At 45.6% G+C, this 17,999-nt stretch overlaps 1 protein-coding gene across 4 annotated transcripts in view; it reads left to right on the top strand.

Annotated features, from left to right (window-relative positions):
- sec16a (SEC16 homolog A, endoplasmic reticulum export factor) overlaps positions 1-17,999 on the top strand; it is an 82,990-nt gene that overhangs the window by 53,150 nt on the left and 11,841 nt on the right. For 3 of the 4 annotated variants that reach the window (XM_060841636.1, XM_060841637.1, XM_060841635.1), the window contains exons 16-26: positions 2,014-2,119; positions 2,248-2,388; positions 3,036-3,149; positions 3,265-3,475; positions 7,511-7,765; positions 9,347-9,438; positions 11,198-11,245; positions 12,665-12,844; positions 14,397-14,468; positions 15,579-15,635; positions 16,495-16,624. In XM_060841636.1, the coding sequence (XP_060697619.1) occupies positions 2,014-2,119; positions 2,248-2,388; positions 3,036-3,149; positions 3,265-3,475; positions 7,511-7,765; positions 9,347-9,438; positions 11,198-11,245; positions 12,665-12,844; positions 14,397-14,468; positions 15,579-15,635; positions 16,495-16,624 (1,406 nt within the window). The remainder of the gene's footprint in view (positions 1-2,013; positions 2,120-2,247; positions 2,389-3,035; positions 3,150-3,264; positions 3,476-7,510; positions 7,766-9,346; positions 9,439-11,197; positions 11,246-12,664; positions 12,845-14,396; positions 14,469-15,578; positions 15,636-16,494; positions 16,625-17,999) is intronic. The other variant, XM_060841638.1, reaches the window with a different exon arrangement.

Raw genomic sequence — 17,999 nt, 5'->3', positions numbered from 1 at the left:
TTCAAATAGTGGATATAGGATTTATTTTCAACTGAACGAAAGACTTTGCCCTAGAAAGTGCTGCAACCCCTCAACTGTTCCAGAATGTCAGCCTGTAATATTTCTTAAAGTCCCTGAAGTCTTGAAGAGGGGCTTTGGTGAGATTGCTGGTTTGGCTCAGACAGAAATAACGATCCATGCCAAATAAATGCACAGCCCCAAATTAATGAATATTTTTTGTCAGAGCTAAGTCTGCTGGATATGTATTATAGAGAACAGCCTCCTCTGTTGAACAGACCTAAATCTCTGACTCTGATGCTCTCTTGCCCAATCATTCTCTGTCCTTGGTTGTGCTTGCTGAGTCTTTGTTTGGCTGTTGGCTGCTTGACTCGTGTGAAATATCAACCTTTAAACATTTACCGTTCACCTCTCCCCTGAATTTTGTTCCTGAGCCATCTCGGAATAAAAATAGACTGTTGATAAAGAGGGTTTTGTGAACTGCAGGCTGGTTACTCACTCATTTCTTGGGGATTGGCCTCAGATTTGTTGTTTAATTTGGTTCCTAGGATCATAGCTGAATGTTGCTTAGCTGGAATTCAAAAACGGCAGCCCAGAAGTAATGACCTACAATATAAGGCAGTCTTTAATAAACCAGTCGAAGATTCAGGGGAGACGTCTTTACCCAGAGTGTAGTAAGAGTATGGCATCCACACACTCGGGGAGTGGTTTAGAAACTGGTCGAGCGTGGGTATGGGATTGAGAGATTTTTATTGGATACAAGTATTGAGGGACACGGAGTAAGGGTGGGTGAATGGTGTTGCAGTGCAGCTAGCATCTAAATGAATAAACTGGCTTCTGGCTGATTGGCTGTCTCTGTTCCAACCCCAGCTTGAACAAAAGAGTTTGGTATTTTCTGTCGGGTTATGAGCTGCTTTGGGTTTCTCCCACATTTTCACTGTCTACGAGGCTTGGTGAAGCTCAGCATGTCAACCCTGAGTTAACACACAAGTGTGGGAGCAGAGCAGGTATTAATCATGAGTGAGCGAACATTTTGGGACAAGATTTCCTTCTTAAATCTTGCATTTATGTAGTACCTCTCCAAAAGAACCTGATGACCAATTTGAATACTTTTTGAAATGGAGGCCCTGTGGGAAATGCAGCAACCATTTTATGCAAAGCAGGGGCTGTCAAAAACCGCATGTGGCAATGACCAGATGTTAGTTCTTGGATAAATATAGACTAGGGCACAGTGGAGCATCTGCAGCTCTTCAAAATAATGCCATGGGATCTTTTATATCTGCTAAGGGGACTTTGCTTACAAGTCCTAACTGAAAGATGATCCCTCCAACAGAGCAGCTTCTTAACTGCACTGGGAGTACTTTCCTGGATTTTGTGTTGAAATCTTTGGAGAACATTGATAGGTCCTAGCGTGGGTGGACAGAAATCCTCAACACTTCTCTCTGTGGAGCTTTTGAGGATTGTATTGAGGACTGTATTTATGTCACCTGGGGTCTGTTTAATCATGTGCAGCAATCTGTCCTCTATCATGCATATCCATTTAGCTCCAGCAAAACTATTCATTAACTGGGCTCTTCCATTCTATGGCATGATTGTTTTGTTGCTGCCTGTTTGGCTCAGGTGAAAGCAATCTCCCTAAAACTCCTGTTCTGGGACTTTAAGGAATGCATGGATGGTTAGTATTTCGTTCGGTTAATCAAATTCTGAATAATCGGATGTCAGGTAACATAGCTTAGACAAGCTTCAGGATCTTGCCAGATAATTCGACATTCGGATAATCTAATGCCGGATAGTCAAGGTTTCTGTGTATTACAGGCTGATATTCTGGAACATTTGAGGGATGCAGCTCATTCCTAAGCCAGAATCTTCCATTTGGTATTCTGCTTATTTGTATGTAGCAGAACTCCCTTGAATCACTCACTCATTGAAACGAGGTGGAGAAAAATGGGCTGAAGTTTTGCTTGTGTATTTTTTATTAACAAATGTTGTTCCGAAATGTTTCTTTTCTGTTTCCAGCTGGTCCTTTTTGAAGTTTGCTTCAAATGGGGCCATCCAGCGCACAGAGGCATACGAGTACGCACAGGCGCTAGGCAACCAAGTCTGCTTCCTCCCTAACTTCCAGGTACATGTCAGGTTTAACATGCTTCTGCACCCACACCTCAACCATTGCCCAGTGACTGGATCTGTGACTGTATTGTTATGTTTTGACCGAGCACAGGTTACAATGTATTTCCCTTCCTGCCTTTGCAGGTATTTAAGTTTATTTATGCCTGCAGACTGGCTGAGATGGGTTTAGCAGCACAAGCCTTTCACTACTGCGAGGTCATTGCAAGGACTGTTCTCAAGAATCCAGTGTATTACTCAGCAGTGTTTTTGAGCCAGCTTATTCAGGTATGGAGATACTTCATATGGATGTATTGTTGTATTTTAATTTTTAAAAAATGAATCACCTGTAAATCCAATCAAGAATTCAGGAGAAGCATCTTTATCCAGGAAATAAGAATGTGGACCTTGCTCCCACAGGGAGTGGTTGAGGTGAAAAGTGTTGAAATATTAAAGGGAAGCTGGATAAAAGTGAGAAAGATGGAGAGCTAGAAGAATATACTGCCAGAGTGAGAGGAAGAGAGGGTGGGCAAAGGCTCATGTGGAACAAAAAATACACTAGGACAACAAAATGGTCTGTTTCTGTGCTGTGAACCCAGTGTAAATCTAAGGCACTCTAATGCGATAAAGGGCCACCTCATCATATGTCCAAGTGAGGAGTCTATTTAATCTTGGTTTGTGTGAATGACCAACTCAAGTTGAACTGTGGTCGAGAAACCAACTTGGTTTTTCTTCCTTCAGCCAGGTATAGAGTTGAGAATTTAGAGTTGGATGCTGTTAACCTCATGGGGTTATGGGGATCTTTTGTTCAGGGTGGGTTTGAATCTGTCTGTGAGATGGGCATTGGGGGTTATTGCAGGGTTGGTACCTGAGCCACAGTTGCTGAATGTTTTCGTTTGCCTCTCCTCACTTCCCTCTTCTCTGTTCCTGAGCAGATTTCCAGCCGGTTGCGATTCTTTGACCCTCAGTTGAAGGAGCGGTCAGAGCAGGAGTTGTATGTGGAACCGGATTGGATTAAACACCTCCGACAAATTGAAAATCAGTTGAAGGTGAGACTGCACATGTGCCCTAGTCTGGGGGTGGGCTCCTCTCTCTCTCCCTCGCTGCCTGGCAGTACCTGCTCATGCTTTTATTTTTGCCTTTTGCTTCTCTCTCTCTCTCCAGGACGGTGCACTTGTTTGTAGGTCGGGCAGAACTACGCCTCAGCCTTTCTGTTCCAGCACTCCCAGTTCAGAGTATGACCAGGTCAGCCAGTCAGATGGGCAAGTCGCAGGCTCCCATGAGGAGGCGTTGGGCATGGACAATCCACTGATGACATCTTTCACTCCAGACACAGGAATGCCAGGAATGGCCGGAGTGCAGCTCATGCCACCAGGTACCTGAAAGGCACAAGGCTGTGCCCGCTTTCCCCACCCTTTACCCTCCAGCATTTAAAATAGATTTAAATCACAACATCAGAAAGCAGGTCATTCAGCCCATTAGATGCATGCTAGTATTTGTGAACTCTACATGAGTGACTACCAAACCAATTGACATATCCTTGCATTCTTTTCTCCTTTGGGATGGTCAAGCTTTCCCTTAAATGCATCATTTTGAGGAAGTGCCAGATGATTGATTAGGGCAGGACAGTGGATGTTATCCAAATGGATTTTACTAAAGCATTTGACAAGGTCCCTCATGGTAGACTGGTTCAGAAGATTAACTTGCGTGGGATCCATGGTGAGTTGGTTACAATATTGGCTTGGTCATAAAAGACAGAGGATAGTTATAGAGGGGTGTTTTTTTTCTGACTGGAGGTCTGTAACTATTTGCATTCCACAAAGCTCAGTGCTGAGATCGCTCTTTATATATGAACGATTTGGATAAAAATGTAGGTGGTCTGGTTAAGTTTGCAGATGTCATGAAAATTGGTGGAGTTATGGATAACAAGAAATGTTGTCAAAAGATACAACAGAATATAGATCATTTGAAAACTTGGGCAGAGAAGTGGCAGATAGTGTTTAAGCCAAACAAGTGTGAGCTAATGCTGTTTGGGAAGTCAAATGCAAGAGGAAAGTGGACAGTAACTGTCAGAACTGTGGGAGCATTGATGTAAGAGGGATCTTGGGGTGAAAGTCCATTGCTCCCTGAAAGTGGCAACGCAAGGCAGTGGCATGCTTGCCTTCATCAGTCAAGGCATTGAATATACAAGTCATGTTGTAGCTGTATAAAACTTTAGTTTGGCCACATATGTTGTAGTGTGCAGTTCTGGTCACCCCACTAGGAAGAATATGGAGATTTTGGAGAAGATGTAAAAGAGGATTAGTAGAATATTGCCTGGATTGGAGCGTATTAGCTGTAAGGAGAGGTTGGACTGTTTCTCTGGAGTGTTGGAGACTGAGGGGCAAACTGAAAGAAGTGTATTAAATTGAGAAGCATGGATGTAATGGATAGCTGGGAGTCTTTTTCGCAGGGTGGAAATATCAAATACTAAGGGGTGTAGGTTTAAAGTGAGGGGAAAGATTTAAAGCAGATATGTGAAACAGGGTTTTTTATGCAAAGGATGGTCAGTGCCTGGAACATGCTGTCAGGAGCGGTGGTGTGAGCAAATACAGTAACAATGCTTAACAGGCATTTAGGCAGGCAGATGGGATTGCAGTTTTTGAGAAGATTTGTACTTAGGTTGTAAGATTGCTTGCTGAGCTGGTAGGTTTGTTCTCAGACGTTTCGTCACCATGCAAGGTAACATCATCAGTGAGCCTCCGGCAAAGCACTGGTGTTCTGTCCCACTTTGTATTTGTGTGTATTGGCCTGCTATGCTGGGTGATCTTATTTCCAGTTCTTTTTCTCAGAGGTTGGTAAATGGGGTGCACATGGATGTGTTTATTGTTGGAGTTCTGGTTTGAATGCCAGGCCTTGAGGAATTTCCATGTGTATCTCTGTTTAGCTGTCCTAGGATTGATGTGTTGTCCTAGTCAAAGTGGTGTCCTCCTTCATCTGAGTGTAAGAATACTGGTCATGTCTTTTGGTGGCTAGTTGGTGTTTGCGTATCCTGGTGGCTAATTTCCTGCCTGTCTGTTCCGATGTAGTGTTAGTTGCAATCCTTGCAGGGTATTTTGTAAATTACATTTGTTTTTCTGGTTCAGAGTTTGTGAGAAGATTTGTAGCTCGGGTGCTCGTTGTTGTGGTTCTGTTTGCCGAGCTGAGAATTTGTGTTGCAGATGTTTCGTCCCCTGTCTAGGTGACATCCTCAGTGCTTGGGAGCCTCCTGTGAAGCGCTTCTGTGATCTTTCCTCCGGCATTTGTAGTGGTTTGAATCTGTCGCTTCTGGTTGTCAGTTCCAGCTGTCCGTTGCAGTGGTCGGTATATTGGGTCTAGGTCGATGTGCTTATTGATTGAATCTGTGGATGAGTGCCATGCCTCTAGGAATTCCCTGGCTGTTCTCTGTTTAGCTTGTCCTATAATAGTAGTGTTGCCCCTGTCGAACTCATGTTGCTTGTCATCTGCGTGTGTGGCTACTAAGGATAGCTGGTCGTGTCGTTTCATGGCTAGTTGGTGTTCATGGATGCGGATCATTAACTGTCTTCCTGTTTGTCCTATGTAGTGTTTTGTGCAGTCCTTGCATGGGATTTTATACACTACATTGGTTTTTCTGTTTGTTGGTACAGGTCCTTTAGGTTCATCAGGAGCTGTTTCGGTGTGTTGGTAGGTTTGTGGGCTACCATGATGCCGAGAGGTTGGAGTAGCCTGGTAGTTGTCTGGCAGATGGGATTAGTTTAAAATGGCATTGTGGTTTGCACAAAAATTGTGGGCTGAAGGGCCTGTTCCTGTACTATGTTCTACGATAAAATGCTTTCTGGAGTTTCCTACTCAAATGAATGACTCCATTCCAAGGTTGTGATGGATCATTGACTCTGTGCCAGGATCTGTGCTTGTCTTGTGCTCTAAGTGAATTATTTGGCATTCCTTCGATGCTTCTGCGTTGAGGTACTGGCCAAATGATACTGGGCTATGCTTTGAAAAATATTGCTGTTCGATCACTTGGCCAACCAGTCTCTGTTGGAATTTACCATCCACACAATCCAATCATGGTTCTCATCCCCCTGTCTCAAACTCTTTCAACCTCTTTCATTTCTCCCAATCTAGTCTCAAGGAGGGAACTCGAGTTTACTCAAGGCAGCAGAAAGCCTGGTTGCTGGTGGTGAAGCAGTTAAAGTTTGGCTGCATGAGAGGCCAGAATTAAAGGAGCGCAGTATCCTTGGAGGCTTGTGGGACTGGAGGAAATTAGAGATGGAGGAGGTTGAGGACAAGTTGTGAATTTTAAAAGTGAGGCATTCTTAGACAACTACCAAATGCAGTGAAGTAGAAAGTTTAAAATAAAAGTCAGTAAAGTAATTAAAAATTAAAGTAACTTTAAACAAAAAGAAATGGGAACGTGTTGAGAAAACTGTTAGCCCCATGTAAGATGAGAGAGGTATTGGTGGTTTATCGGGATTATCACCGGATTGGTAATCCAGAGACTCAGGCTAGCATCTGTGGCATACGTTGAAATTTCATCTAAGTACCTGGTGGAATTTAAATCATAAAATCTGGAATTAAAAGCTAATGGTGACAGTGTAACTGTCGTAGTAAACACCAATTTGTTTCACTAATGTACTTTAGGAAGGAAATCTCTTCTGTTTACTTGGTTTGGCTCAGACCCACTACAGCTGACTGTTTACTGCTGTCTGAAAAAGCTTAAAAATCAATCTTAAGGACAGAGAGAGAGAGAGATAGGAAATCAATGCCACACCCAAGCAAAAATGGTCCTCACAGACAAAGGGATAATGTGATTTTTAGGCTTTCCTAAACTTGGCCTCTGATCCTAGAGGGCAAGGGCAGCATGACCAGGTAAACGACATCAATCTCCCCTCCATACTGGACATAAATGCTGGCCTTGTCATTCCTTTCCTCAGAACTTTCAGCAACAAGGCTGGAGATTTCTCTACAGTTGTGCTGGGATATATTTGGATGTAAAGTGTGCTGCCATTTCAATTAAGTAGCTTGAGTTGATTGCAAGTTGCTCCGTGCATGAGGTCTCAACTTAAAATTAGAGCCCAGTTGTACCGATGATGATTCCAGAGTTGAGTGAAGACCTGAATTCTCCACCCAGTCCTGCTTTATCATCCCCCACTACTGCCAAAGAAAAACTGTGGATGCTTGAACAACTGGGTAGCAATTAAATATTTCAAAACTTGAGATTGATGATTTTTTTGGGGGAGCTAGAGTTAAGGTTTCATATCAGCTGTAATTTCACAGAATGACAACAGTCCAGGGGGCTGAATGGCCTCCTCCTTTTCTTATGCAACAGGTTTGCGAAGGGGCTGACTGTCCATGGTTTGTACCATTTGCTTCTTCCTGTTTCCTGTGCATGTGCTTGGTTTCCTTACAGCCCCTCCTCACGCCGTATTGGATGGCAGGCCAACAGCAGCCCCTCCCCTCCAGCTGATGATGGACAGTGGAATCCCCATGTACTCACCCACCCAAGCCTCACCTGGCTTCCCAGGACAGTCCACCCACTCTGCATTCAAGCAGCCTTGTGACCCAGCTAAAGGCCCCCTTTCTACAGCCCCACCTGGATCTCCCCTGGGGCTCCCCTCAGAGATTCTGCAGACTGTGCCGGAGCAACAGGTGCCTGAAAACACAGGTTCGTACACAGGATGGCAACCATGGATAATACAGGGGGTGTGTGTGTGTGTGAGAGATGGGTTGGGGGTTGGGGGTTGGGGTGGGGATAGGGGTGGATTGCTGGGTTGAAACCCTGATGCATGTCTTAAATTTATTCACCCGCTTGAATCTCTAAACAAGTTCACCAAATTTGTGCTACTTTGGAGGAGAGAGTGCATTTGTCTAGCATATTTTGCCATCTCTGGACATCCCCAAATGCTTCACAGCCAATCAAGTTCTCTTTGAAATATAGCTACTCTTGTGATTGTTACAAGTTCAGGTTGGAGCATGTCTTGTGTCTCACTGTGCCCATCACTGCACTGGTCACAAGATGACTTTTAATACTTTACCCAGTTGTCAATATGAATAGTTATACATTTTATCTATATTAGCTGCAGTAGTTCTAAAACAAAAATTCAGTTTCTTTAATAAGCAACAAAATTATTGACTTAATGTGAAAAGACTTAACAAAGATGCAGAGCTAATTAATATAGTTTGAAATAGGAAAGTATAAACATATGCTCTTTTAAATAGCCCAATCCTTATGAGCATGCACCAGTGAAAAAATAAATGTTTTTAAAAGGACTTTCATGCGAGATTAATGCTGGGAAATAAAAAGGCCATATTGTTATTTCCTGAAGGAAAGTGATAGGTGGTGAAATGTTGAAGATGGCTGCCAGAGAGCATCCTGGCACACTGAGGTCTCACTACACACAGCCAGTTGTCATTGGGACTTTTGCAGATGTTGTTCCTTCAGGAACTGTCGAGAATTTACATGCTTTTCAGGAGAACAGCTGTATTAGTTATACAAATCTCATGCTGAATTCTCCAAAAGGATTTTCTCAGTAAGGCAGAGGAGGACCTTGGTACCACCTTGGACTTTACCCCAGCTGAGCTTAAGTAATGTCCAAACTAAATTTGATTACTGACAGCCGTAAACCATTTCCAGTGAACAAGTCCAACCAGTTAACTTAAGCCATGTGAATTCCAAAAGAGCGTTTTCAACAGGTCCCAATGTCCTTTTAGTGATCCCTTTAAAAATGATCAGGTTCAGCTGTTCCAAGGCTATCCACAGTCCACAATTTCCTTAACAGGAATCATCAACAAAAACATAATGAATTGTCTTTGTAACATGATGTAGGAATTGCAGCAGCCAATTTCCAGACAGCATTGTGATAATGACCATTTGATGATGTTTTTGAGGGGTACTCCATGTAATCCCTCCCTCCATTACTTTTTAAATAATTAGGTGGGACATTGGTTGATATAGGGCTAAGTAGAGAAAGCAAGCAATGGATTCTGTTTGGGATTGATATTGGGTTCTGAGCAGTAGAATTGGGTTGGAGTTGGCAATACATGAAAGTCGATGGGTTTAGTTTTGGACTTCATACAGGCCAATGTGCTGTAGTGTTAGTGAAGAGCTGGCACACACATGATCAACTGCCATCATACAGTGTAGATTTCCATTGTAACTTATAAAAAGAAGTTGAGGGGGGGAGAAACTAATTTTTCCTTGCTATGTACTAATTTGTTTTTTCCCCTTGTCCCCCACACTCTCCAGAATGTAATTCCGTCAATCATCAGATGTCACCTAAAAGATCCAGCTTTGGGGAAAGTGGACATCAGGATTTCTATGATCACATGGTCAAAATGGTAATGCTGACTGGATTCATCTCCAAAGTTACCTATAGGTTTAAAAGTATTGGGCAATTTGCCAACTCTTTCTTTCAGTCAGGTCAGTGTTGAACATTATCTTGGTAGACCATCCTCTGGTGTTCATTGGCCAGTTGACAGATATTAGGTCATTTACGGTGCTAAATTGGTGTATTGGTGAAGCATCCGGGAATCTTAGCAGGGTGAGAGATGTGGTCACTCATCTGTTTAACACCCCCCTCCACCCCTGCCTCCCTGCTGATAGACTGCTCTCCACAGTGCATTGTGGAAGTTGGCCTTTTGTACCCACCCCCTCCCTCTGCAATGAGCCCACCCCCGCAGGTGGACGTCAGTATTGCACCCTCTGCAGCCTCCTGTTGTTGGACTCTGAGAGGTGACCCAAGTGTTAAAAGATAACCTCTGGTTTGCTTGTGAGGGGTACAAGCTCCTTGTACAAGGCTGACTTCCCCATGTTGTGTGCTCTTTCACCACTCCATCTTGGCCACATTGCTATTCCAGCTGGTGTCCTGGCCTCAGTGCCCCCTCAGTGGATGATCTCAACTGAATCAGGTTGTTGAGGACACATTACACATAGGTCTGGACCTCATTCAGTGTTTTTGCATGTATTTTCCAAACTGTGTTTCACCAAATTCAGTGTTTTAGCTGCTGCAGTCTGTTTGAAACTGTTGCTTTTTCACTTAAGGCTGAGTGAGCTGATCCTTGATCACAGGCTGCAGCTGGCCCCATGCCACCAGCAGCAGGTTCCTGTTGTGGGATTGGTTTCCTGCTGGCTGGACCAACAAGTGCGAGTGGTTGGCTAGATTCCTGATCATCACTGCTATCATTCGGACTCACTAATAATGCACGTGATTCATCCCTGTCTGAAGTTCCAGAGGGAGAAGATTCATTTCCTTCGTCTGCTCCTTGTATCTCTGAGAGGCATTAACTTTGCTGGATTAAATTCCAGAGACAAGTGGCTGTTCTTTGTTGGAGTCTTGGTACATAGTATCAGAATCCAACTGCACACAGCTGAAGCCACCTCAATCACCCATCCTCTTCCTTCTCCCCCCCCCGTTCTCCCCCCATGCTAGGCTTTTACACTTGTGGCTTCCCTGGAGCAGAGTAATGTGATGGAATCCACAGGGTAAGCTCCTGCTCAAGGAGAACACCTGACACTTTCTTTAGCAAGTTTTATAATGAGACTCTAACAAACTGCACCGTGAGCGAGTGCTTTCATTTGAACTGTAGCAAGGCTGAGGTTTTATTATCACAGTAATAAAAAATTTGACAAACACAATGCTGAAAATTTGTGCTGGCATTTCAGCCTGGGCTGCATGGTGTGTACTGCGCTGACCGACTATGAAGGTGTGTACTGCGCTGACCGACTATGAAGGTGTGTACTGCGCTGACCGACTGACTGTGAAGGTGTGTACTGCGCTGACCGACTGACTGACTGTGAAGGTGTGTACTGCGCTGACTGACTGACTGTGAAGGTGTGTACTGCGCTGACTGACTGACTGTGAAGGTGTGTACTGCGCTGACTGACTGACTGTGAAGGTGTGTACTGCGCTGACTGACTGACTGTGAAGGTGTGTACTGCGCTGACTGACTGACTGTGAAGGTGTGTACTGCGCTGACTGACTGACTGTGAAGGTGTGTACTGCGCTGACTGACTGACTGACTGTGAAGGTGTGTACTGCGCTGACTGACTGAGGGTGAGCATGTGGTTAACACAGCTGAACATTTGTGTCTGAACCAGGCTTCTGGAAGAAGATCGAGGTCAACGTCTCAGTCATCTTTGCACATGGTACGCAATACCTGATGCCTCTGTGTCAGGGTCCTTGTGCTTTCCTTTCCCATTCTTAACTGTTACTCATCTGGTGGTGGGGCAGTGTGGTCGATGCTTTCCCTCCCTCCATCTGTACCCCCTTCCATCCCCATCCCACTCGGCCTCCTGCTTTCTGCCATCCAATCATTAACTCTTGTAGCCTCGATCCACTTGCTAACAATCTTTGCACGGGTGTTGGATTGCAGAGTGGGTTTGATTCTTGTTGTTGCGCGTTTCCTGCAGGTAAGGGGCTGGAGGCGGTGTACAGCAAAACCTGAACTTCCCCAGGTGTGTCTCCCCTCGTTGAGGGGAAAATGTGAGCTTTTGCAGACTGCTCGTCAGTAGACTGGATCAAAGTATATGTGGGTGTTTGTTCCTCAGTTTTACTTAGGGCTAGGAGGAAAAGCTTTGGAATTGTTACCTGTATCACTTCTCTCCACCCTTGGATGTGTTACTTAGTGACATGCTGCAGATATTCCCTCCATTGTGAAATCTGCCATGATGAGGGCTTTAGCAAAATGGACCGAAAATCACTTCTCCCTAACTTTCCCCCCTGAACTGAAAGGGACGCTGCTCATGACTGTTGTGGGTTATTTAGGTAGTTACTTGCCTATATTTCGTACAAATAGAGGGAGGCCATTTGACACCTTGAATCTGTTCTGCCATGCAGTTTGATCTTGGCTGATCTGGATCTCAACTCCATTTTGGGCGGCACAGTGGTTAGCACTGCTGCCTCACAGCGCCAGAGACCGGGTTCAATTCCTGCCTCAGGCGACTGTGGAGTTTGCACATTCTCCCCGTGTTTGCGTGGGTTTCCTCCGGGTGCTCCGGTTTCCTCCCACAATCCAAAGATGTGCGGGTCAGGTGAATTGGCCATGCTAAATTGCCCGTAGTGTTAGGTAAGGGGTAAATGTAGGGGTATGGGTGGGCTGCATTTCGGGTCGGTGTGGACTTGTTGGGCCGAAGGGCCTGTTTCCACACTGTGAGTAATCTAATCTAATCTTAACTTTGGTTAACTTATCTTACCCAATAAAATTCTATCAGTCTCAGTCTAGAGGTTTTCAACTGGTCTCGAGATTAAATTTGCTTGGGAATTTGAAGGTGCTGTGGTGTTGGGGAAGCAGGTCATTATCATTATCTTCAGTGGAATCTTTAAGACATGCTGAGACACATCAGCGCAAGCATATCCTTTGGCCTTGCAACCCAGAGTGCATATTGCTGCTCCTGAGGTGTTTGCCAGTCACTGGTACACCCGGTTTATGCCATCTTAGAGTGGGTTGCTGGTATTTGATTGGTGAATGAGAGGGGGGGGGGGGTGTTTCAGTTTGGAGGAATTGCTACCAAGGGCTCAAACTGTACTTGTCTGCGATGGTTTCATGTTAGAATCCTCTGTTTCAGCCCTATGGGAGACGCTCGCGAACTACCTCTGAGTCATCTGTCCACAGCATGGGCCGAGAGAGACATCCCTCTGCAGCTAACCAGTCAACGCTCCCACCTCCATCAGAGACCATTGCCAACACAGCCCCAGAAACAAAAAAAGAACCCAGACGGAAGGAACCAGAGACCAAAAAGGCAAAGGTAGAGGGAGGTTTGCAGGATTGCTGCATCTCTTTCTCTCGTGCTCTGTCTCTCTTTCTGTCTCTCGCTCTCACTGCGTGTGTGTGTCTCTCGCTCTCACTGCGTGTGTGTGTCTCTCGCTCTCACTGCGTGTGTGTGTGTCTCTCGCTCTCACTGCGTGTGTGTGTGTCTCTCGCTCTCACTGCGTGTGTGTGTGTCTCTCGCTCTCTCTGCGTGTGTGTGTGTCTCTCGCTCTCACTGCGTGTGTGTGTGTCTCTCGCTCTCACTGCGTGTGTGTGTGTCTCTCGCTCTCACTGCGTGTGTGTCTCTCGCTCTCACTGCGTGTGTGTGTGTCTCTCGCTCTCACTGCGTGTGTGTGTGTCTCTCGCTCTCACTGCGTGTGTGTGTGTCTCTCGCTCTCACTGCCTGTGTGTCTCCCTCCAGTGTGGCCCCTCGCCCTCCCTGTGACACTAGCATTTATCACCCATTATCCTGCAGCTATGATGCTTAGACTCGCACCTTGAACCACTGCTGTCCTGTAATATTTGGGCAAATCACAGAATATTAGCACTGGAGCAGAGATGGGCAATAAAACATGGGATATAAGTGCTGAAAATTAAGAAGGCTTTTGATTAAGTAAATAGAGCCTGTAACTGAAGGGATGTAAGGTAATTGTGAAAGAAGCTGGGGTCAGGTGAGAATTGTTTTCATTGTTACGGTGATCTGCAGTGTATTCCCTGTCATTCAGATCCCCTTTCAAAAGGGAATTACATATATACTGATAGGCTTCACATTTCTTTAGCTAATAGAAAAGAATGCGGATAGTGAGTAACATTAACGAGAGAGCTAAATGGCTGGCACAGACACAATGGGCTGAATGGTCACCAACCACTATGAAATGCTCTGCTTTCTAGAGCAGTGGAAGGTGACCACATTCCAAATCCAGGTGGGTGTCTGAGGATGATTGTATCCATGGATCTGCAGTACTCACTGGTCAACTACTGCTACTTACTGGTAGGAGAAAGTGAGGACTGCAGATGCTGGAGATCAGAATAGTGTATGTGTTGCTGGCAGCATCCAAGGAGCAGGAGAATCGACATTTCGGACAAAAGCCCTTCATCAGGAATGAGGCTTGTGGGCTGGGGGTGTGCTGAGAGATAAATGGGGGGGGGTTGCTGGTTGGGGCTGGTGGCAAGGTAACAGAATGCAATAGGTGCATGAAGGTGAGAGAGAAGGTGATAGATCAGAGAGGAAGGTGGAGTGGATAGATGGGAAAGATGATGGACAGGTCAATAGGGTGGTACCGAGTTGGTAGGCTTTGTATAGTCGGGGGATGATGTTGAATTGAGCTTGATGTTGGTGAGGAAAATGCCAGTCAGATGTCCTGGGATTTTCCAATCCAATGTTCCTCATAACGGTACAACACAGGATTGGAATAAAGCTCTCTCTACACTGTCCCTATCAACCACTCCCAGGACAGGGACAGGTGAAGGTCCTTCTACATTGGTCCCACCCCCCCACCCCCCTCACCCCCCCCAGGTATGGTATTAGGAGGGTTTGTTTTGTTTTACAGGGTGGTTGGTTGAGCTGGCTGCGGCCCAGCAAGAAGACTGAAGCCCATTTACCGGATGACAAAAATAAATCGGTGAGTCACTGGGGATGGTGTTTGTTGGGAGGAGGTTAGAGGGGCAGGAGATGTGTCCCACCAGTCACAGGTCATATTTAAGTATCCACGTTTCATGCACATTGAAGCAACATCTCTGTAATTGAGATGAGGCTGAGTGTTGGTTCCCTCCAGGTTTACTCCAGCTATCAGCTTTGGTCCAGTGTAAGCTGACAGGCCCCAAACCCCTTTAATCTCTGGGAACAGTCTGACAGCAAAACTCAGTCATGAACCTACTTCAAGGAGATGAAAGTCAGGATTGGTTTGTTAAGTTTCTTGTAAACTGCAGCAATAAATTCAGGACAGCGCATAACTTACCTTGCTATTTTTGGCCTATGGAATCATGCTGCCCCTCGTGCTGAGCAGTCAGGTTGCTCATTTCCTGGATCTTATCCAACAATTCTTCCCTATTTCCAGTCATACTCATTTCCCCCCCCCCCCCCCCCCCCCCCCCCCCCCAAAATCATTGTGGCCTGCTTGCTTTTTGTAATCAGGAAATATTCTTCTTGTGAACAGGCTAGTTTGCTCAAGTGGTATGTTAATGGGTTTCCATTGCCAGTAACATTGAGAATGTTAGAGGACTCTAGGTCTATACTCGATGGAGTTTAAAAGATTGAGATGGGGTCCGATTAAACTTTACAGAACACTGAATGATTTAGACACAATAGCTGTTGGGAAGATGTTTCCATTGGTAGGAGAGACTAGGACCCGAGGGCACAGCCTTAGAGTAAAGGGAAGACCATTTAGAACAGAGATCAGGAGAAAATTTTGAGCCAGAGTGTGGTAAATCTATGGAAATCACTGCCACAGAAGGCTGTGGAGGCCAGGTCATTGAGTATATTTAAGATCAAAATAGATAGATTCTTGAGCATCAAGGGTTATTGTGGAGAAAGTGGGAGAATGGGGTTGAGAAACTTATCAGCCATGATCGAATGGCGGAGCGGACTCGATGGGCTGAATGGCCTAATTTCTGCTCCTCTGCCTTCTGGTCTAATGGGTCAGTTAGCTTAGAGGGCTGGTCGTGCCCCAGTGAAAGTCAGTATTCCCGAGGGGGGAATGTTCTGAACTCTTTGCCTCGTCTTTTGTGCACAGATTGTGTGGGATGAGAAGAAGCAACGATGGGTGAATCTGAATGAACCTGAGGAGGAGGTAAGTACCAAATCCAGATGTGCTCCACCTTCCTGTCTGTTAATTCTGTTCTCAAGGTCCGCCAGTCACAAGATAGTCATGAATTAATTGGCAGTTCTTAATTGCCCTGAGAAGGTGGTGGGGAATTGCCATCTAGCAGTATGCAGGTCTGATACAAACTGACCACCTCAGAAGACAGTTAGGAGACAATCCGATAAAGATGGCAGGTTTCCTTCCATTTTCTGGATTATAGAGAAGGAAAATTGGCACAGGTTTAGCTCCTGATTACTGTCATCATAGGGCATGAGCAGCACAGGGTGGAATTAGGCTGTGATGTTTTGTCCCCACAACTCTGGTTTGATATTCTACCACAATTATTCTTCAGACTGACTGGAGGTTAGAATACCTCGGGGTAATCACCCCCGATGGAACCATAACTGGAAAGAAAGCGCAAGAGATGTGTGTGTATTTTTGACAGGGATGGGGGCAAGGGAGAGATTGATGTGAGAGTGTGGGGACAGGGTGTGACGGTAATAAGGAAACTGGGAGTGTGGTGAAAGTCTGGGAAGAGTGGGGTTGTGACAGGTTGTAGGACTGATACTGCGATAATGCTGGCGTATTGGTTTGGCCATCTGATGGGGGAATGCACACCGTTTCGTGACCTATTGGGCTTATTAGAAGGGGGTGCAAGTCTGAAAGCTGTTTGATTTTTAATTCACTGGAATTGGGTGGGGTTTGAGGGAAGGGGAAAAGGATATGTTGAGGTTCAATATACAGTTTGTTACAGTGCAGAAAGGAATTCCTATCCCGATTCCCAATGCCGAGCTGGACTGAACCACCACTGGCAGGTGTGAGAGTCATGTTGCTTGTGTCATTACAGAGCAAGCCCCTTCCTCCCCCGCCAAGTTTCCCAGTGACAGCCCCGACACCTGCCTCAAGTTCCATTCCTTCAGCCGCACCAGCACCTTCAGGTGGCCCTCCACCTCGGAACAGGTTCTCCATGAAAGCAGGTGAGGTTTTGTGTGTGTATATCCCTCTGCCTTCTCTTGTTTCTCGCTCGCTCTCGCTCTCGCTCTCGCTCTCGCTCTCTCGCTCTCTCGCGCTCTCTCTCTGTCTTTTGAACTGTAAGGCAGTGGTTTCTGTACAAAGAGTAGAAAAAAGGAACTCCTGCTTCAATAGAGTTTATTGGTGCCTCATAATGCAGTGCACTTTATTGGTCAGTGTTGTAATACAGCAAGTATGGCAGCTCAACTGCACACAACAAAGTCCTACATGAAGGAAGGGAATAGATTGATAAGGGCAGAGTGATACATGTTGTTTGCATGGGCTTTAATAAAGCCTTTGACAAGGTTCCACATGATAGCCTGCTTAGTAAAGTTAGATCACCTGGAGTTCAGGGAGAGCTTGCCAACTGTATACAAAAATTGGCTTGACAGGAGGAGACAGAGTGGGAGTTGTTTTTCGGACTGGAGGCCCGTGACCAACTGTGTTCCACAGGGATCGTTACTGGGTCCATTTTTGTTTGTCACCGATATAAACAATTTGGATGAGAAAACAGGAACGTGGTTGGTAAGTTTGTCTATGCCACCAAAATTGGCCGTATAATGGGCAGTGAAGAAGGTTATCTCCGATTACAAAGAGATCATGATCAGTTGGATCAATGGGCTGACGAGTGGCAGATGGAATTTAATTTGGATAAAGGCAAGGTATTGAATTGTAGTGGTTCTGTTCGCCGAGCTGGAAGTTTTTGTTGCAAACGTTTCGTCCCCTGGCTAGGAGACATCATCAGTGCTCTGGAGCCTCCTGCGAAGCGCTTCTTTGATGTTTCTTCCGGCATTTATAGTGGTCTGTCCTTGCCGCTTCCGGGTGTCAGTTTCAGCTGTCCGCTGTAGTGATTGGTATATTGGGTCCAGGTCGATGTGTCTGTTGATGGAGTTTGTGGATGAATGCCATGCCTCTAGGAATTCCCTGGCTGTTCTCTGTCTTGCTTGCCCTATGATAGTAGTGTTTTCCCAGTCGAATTCATGTTGCTTGTTGTCTGAGTGTGTGGCTACTAGTGATAGCTGGTCGTGTCGTTCCGTGGCTAGTTGGTGTTCATGTATGCGGAAGACAGCTAACAATCCGCATACATGAACATCAACTAGCCACGAAACGACATGACCAGCTATCACTAGTAGCCACACACTCGGACAACAAGCAACATGAATTCGACTGGGAAAACACTACTATCATAGGGCAAGCCAGACAGAGAACAGCCAGGGAATTCCTAGAGGCATGGCATTCATCCACAAACTCCATCAACAGACTCATCGACCTGGACCCAATATACCAATCACTACAGCGGACAGCTGAAACTGACACCCGGAAGCGGCAAGGACAGACCAC

This window comes from Hemiscyllium ocellatum, chromosome 21, assembly GCF_020745735.1.
Source record: "Hemiscyllium ocellatum isolate sHemOce1 chromosome 21, sHemOce1.pat.X.cur, whole genome shotgun sequence".
NCBI lineage: Eukaryota > Metazoa > Chordata > Chondrichthyes > Orectolobiformes > Hemiscylliidae > Hemiscyllium > Hemiscyllium ocellatum.
This window is presented reverse-complemented; position numbering and strand designations above follow the sequence as displayed.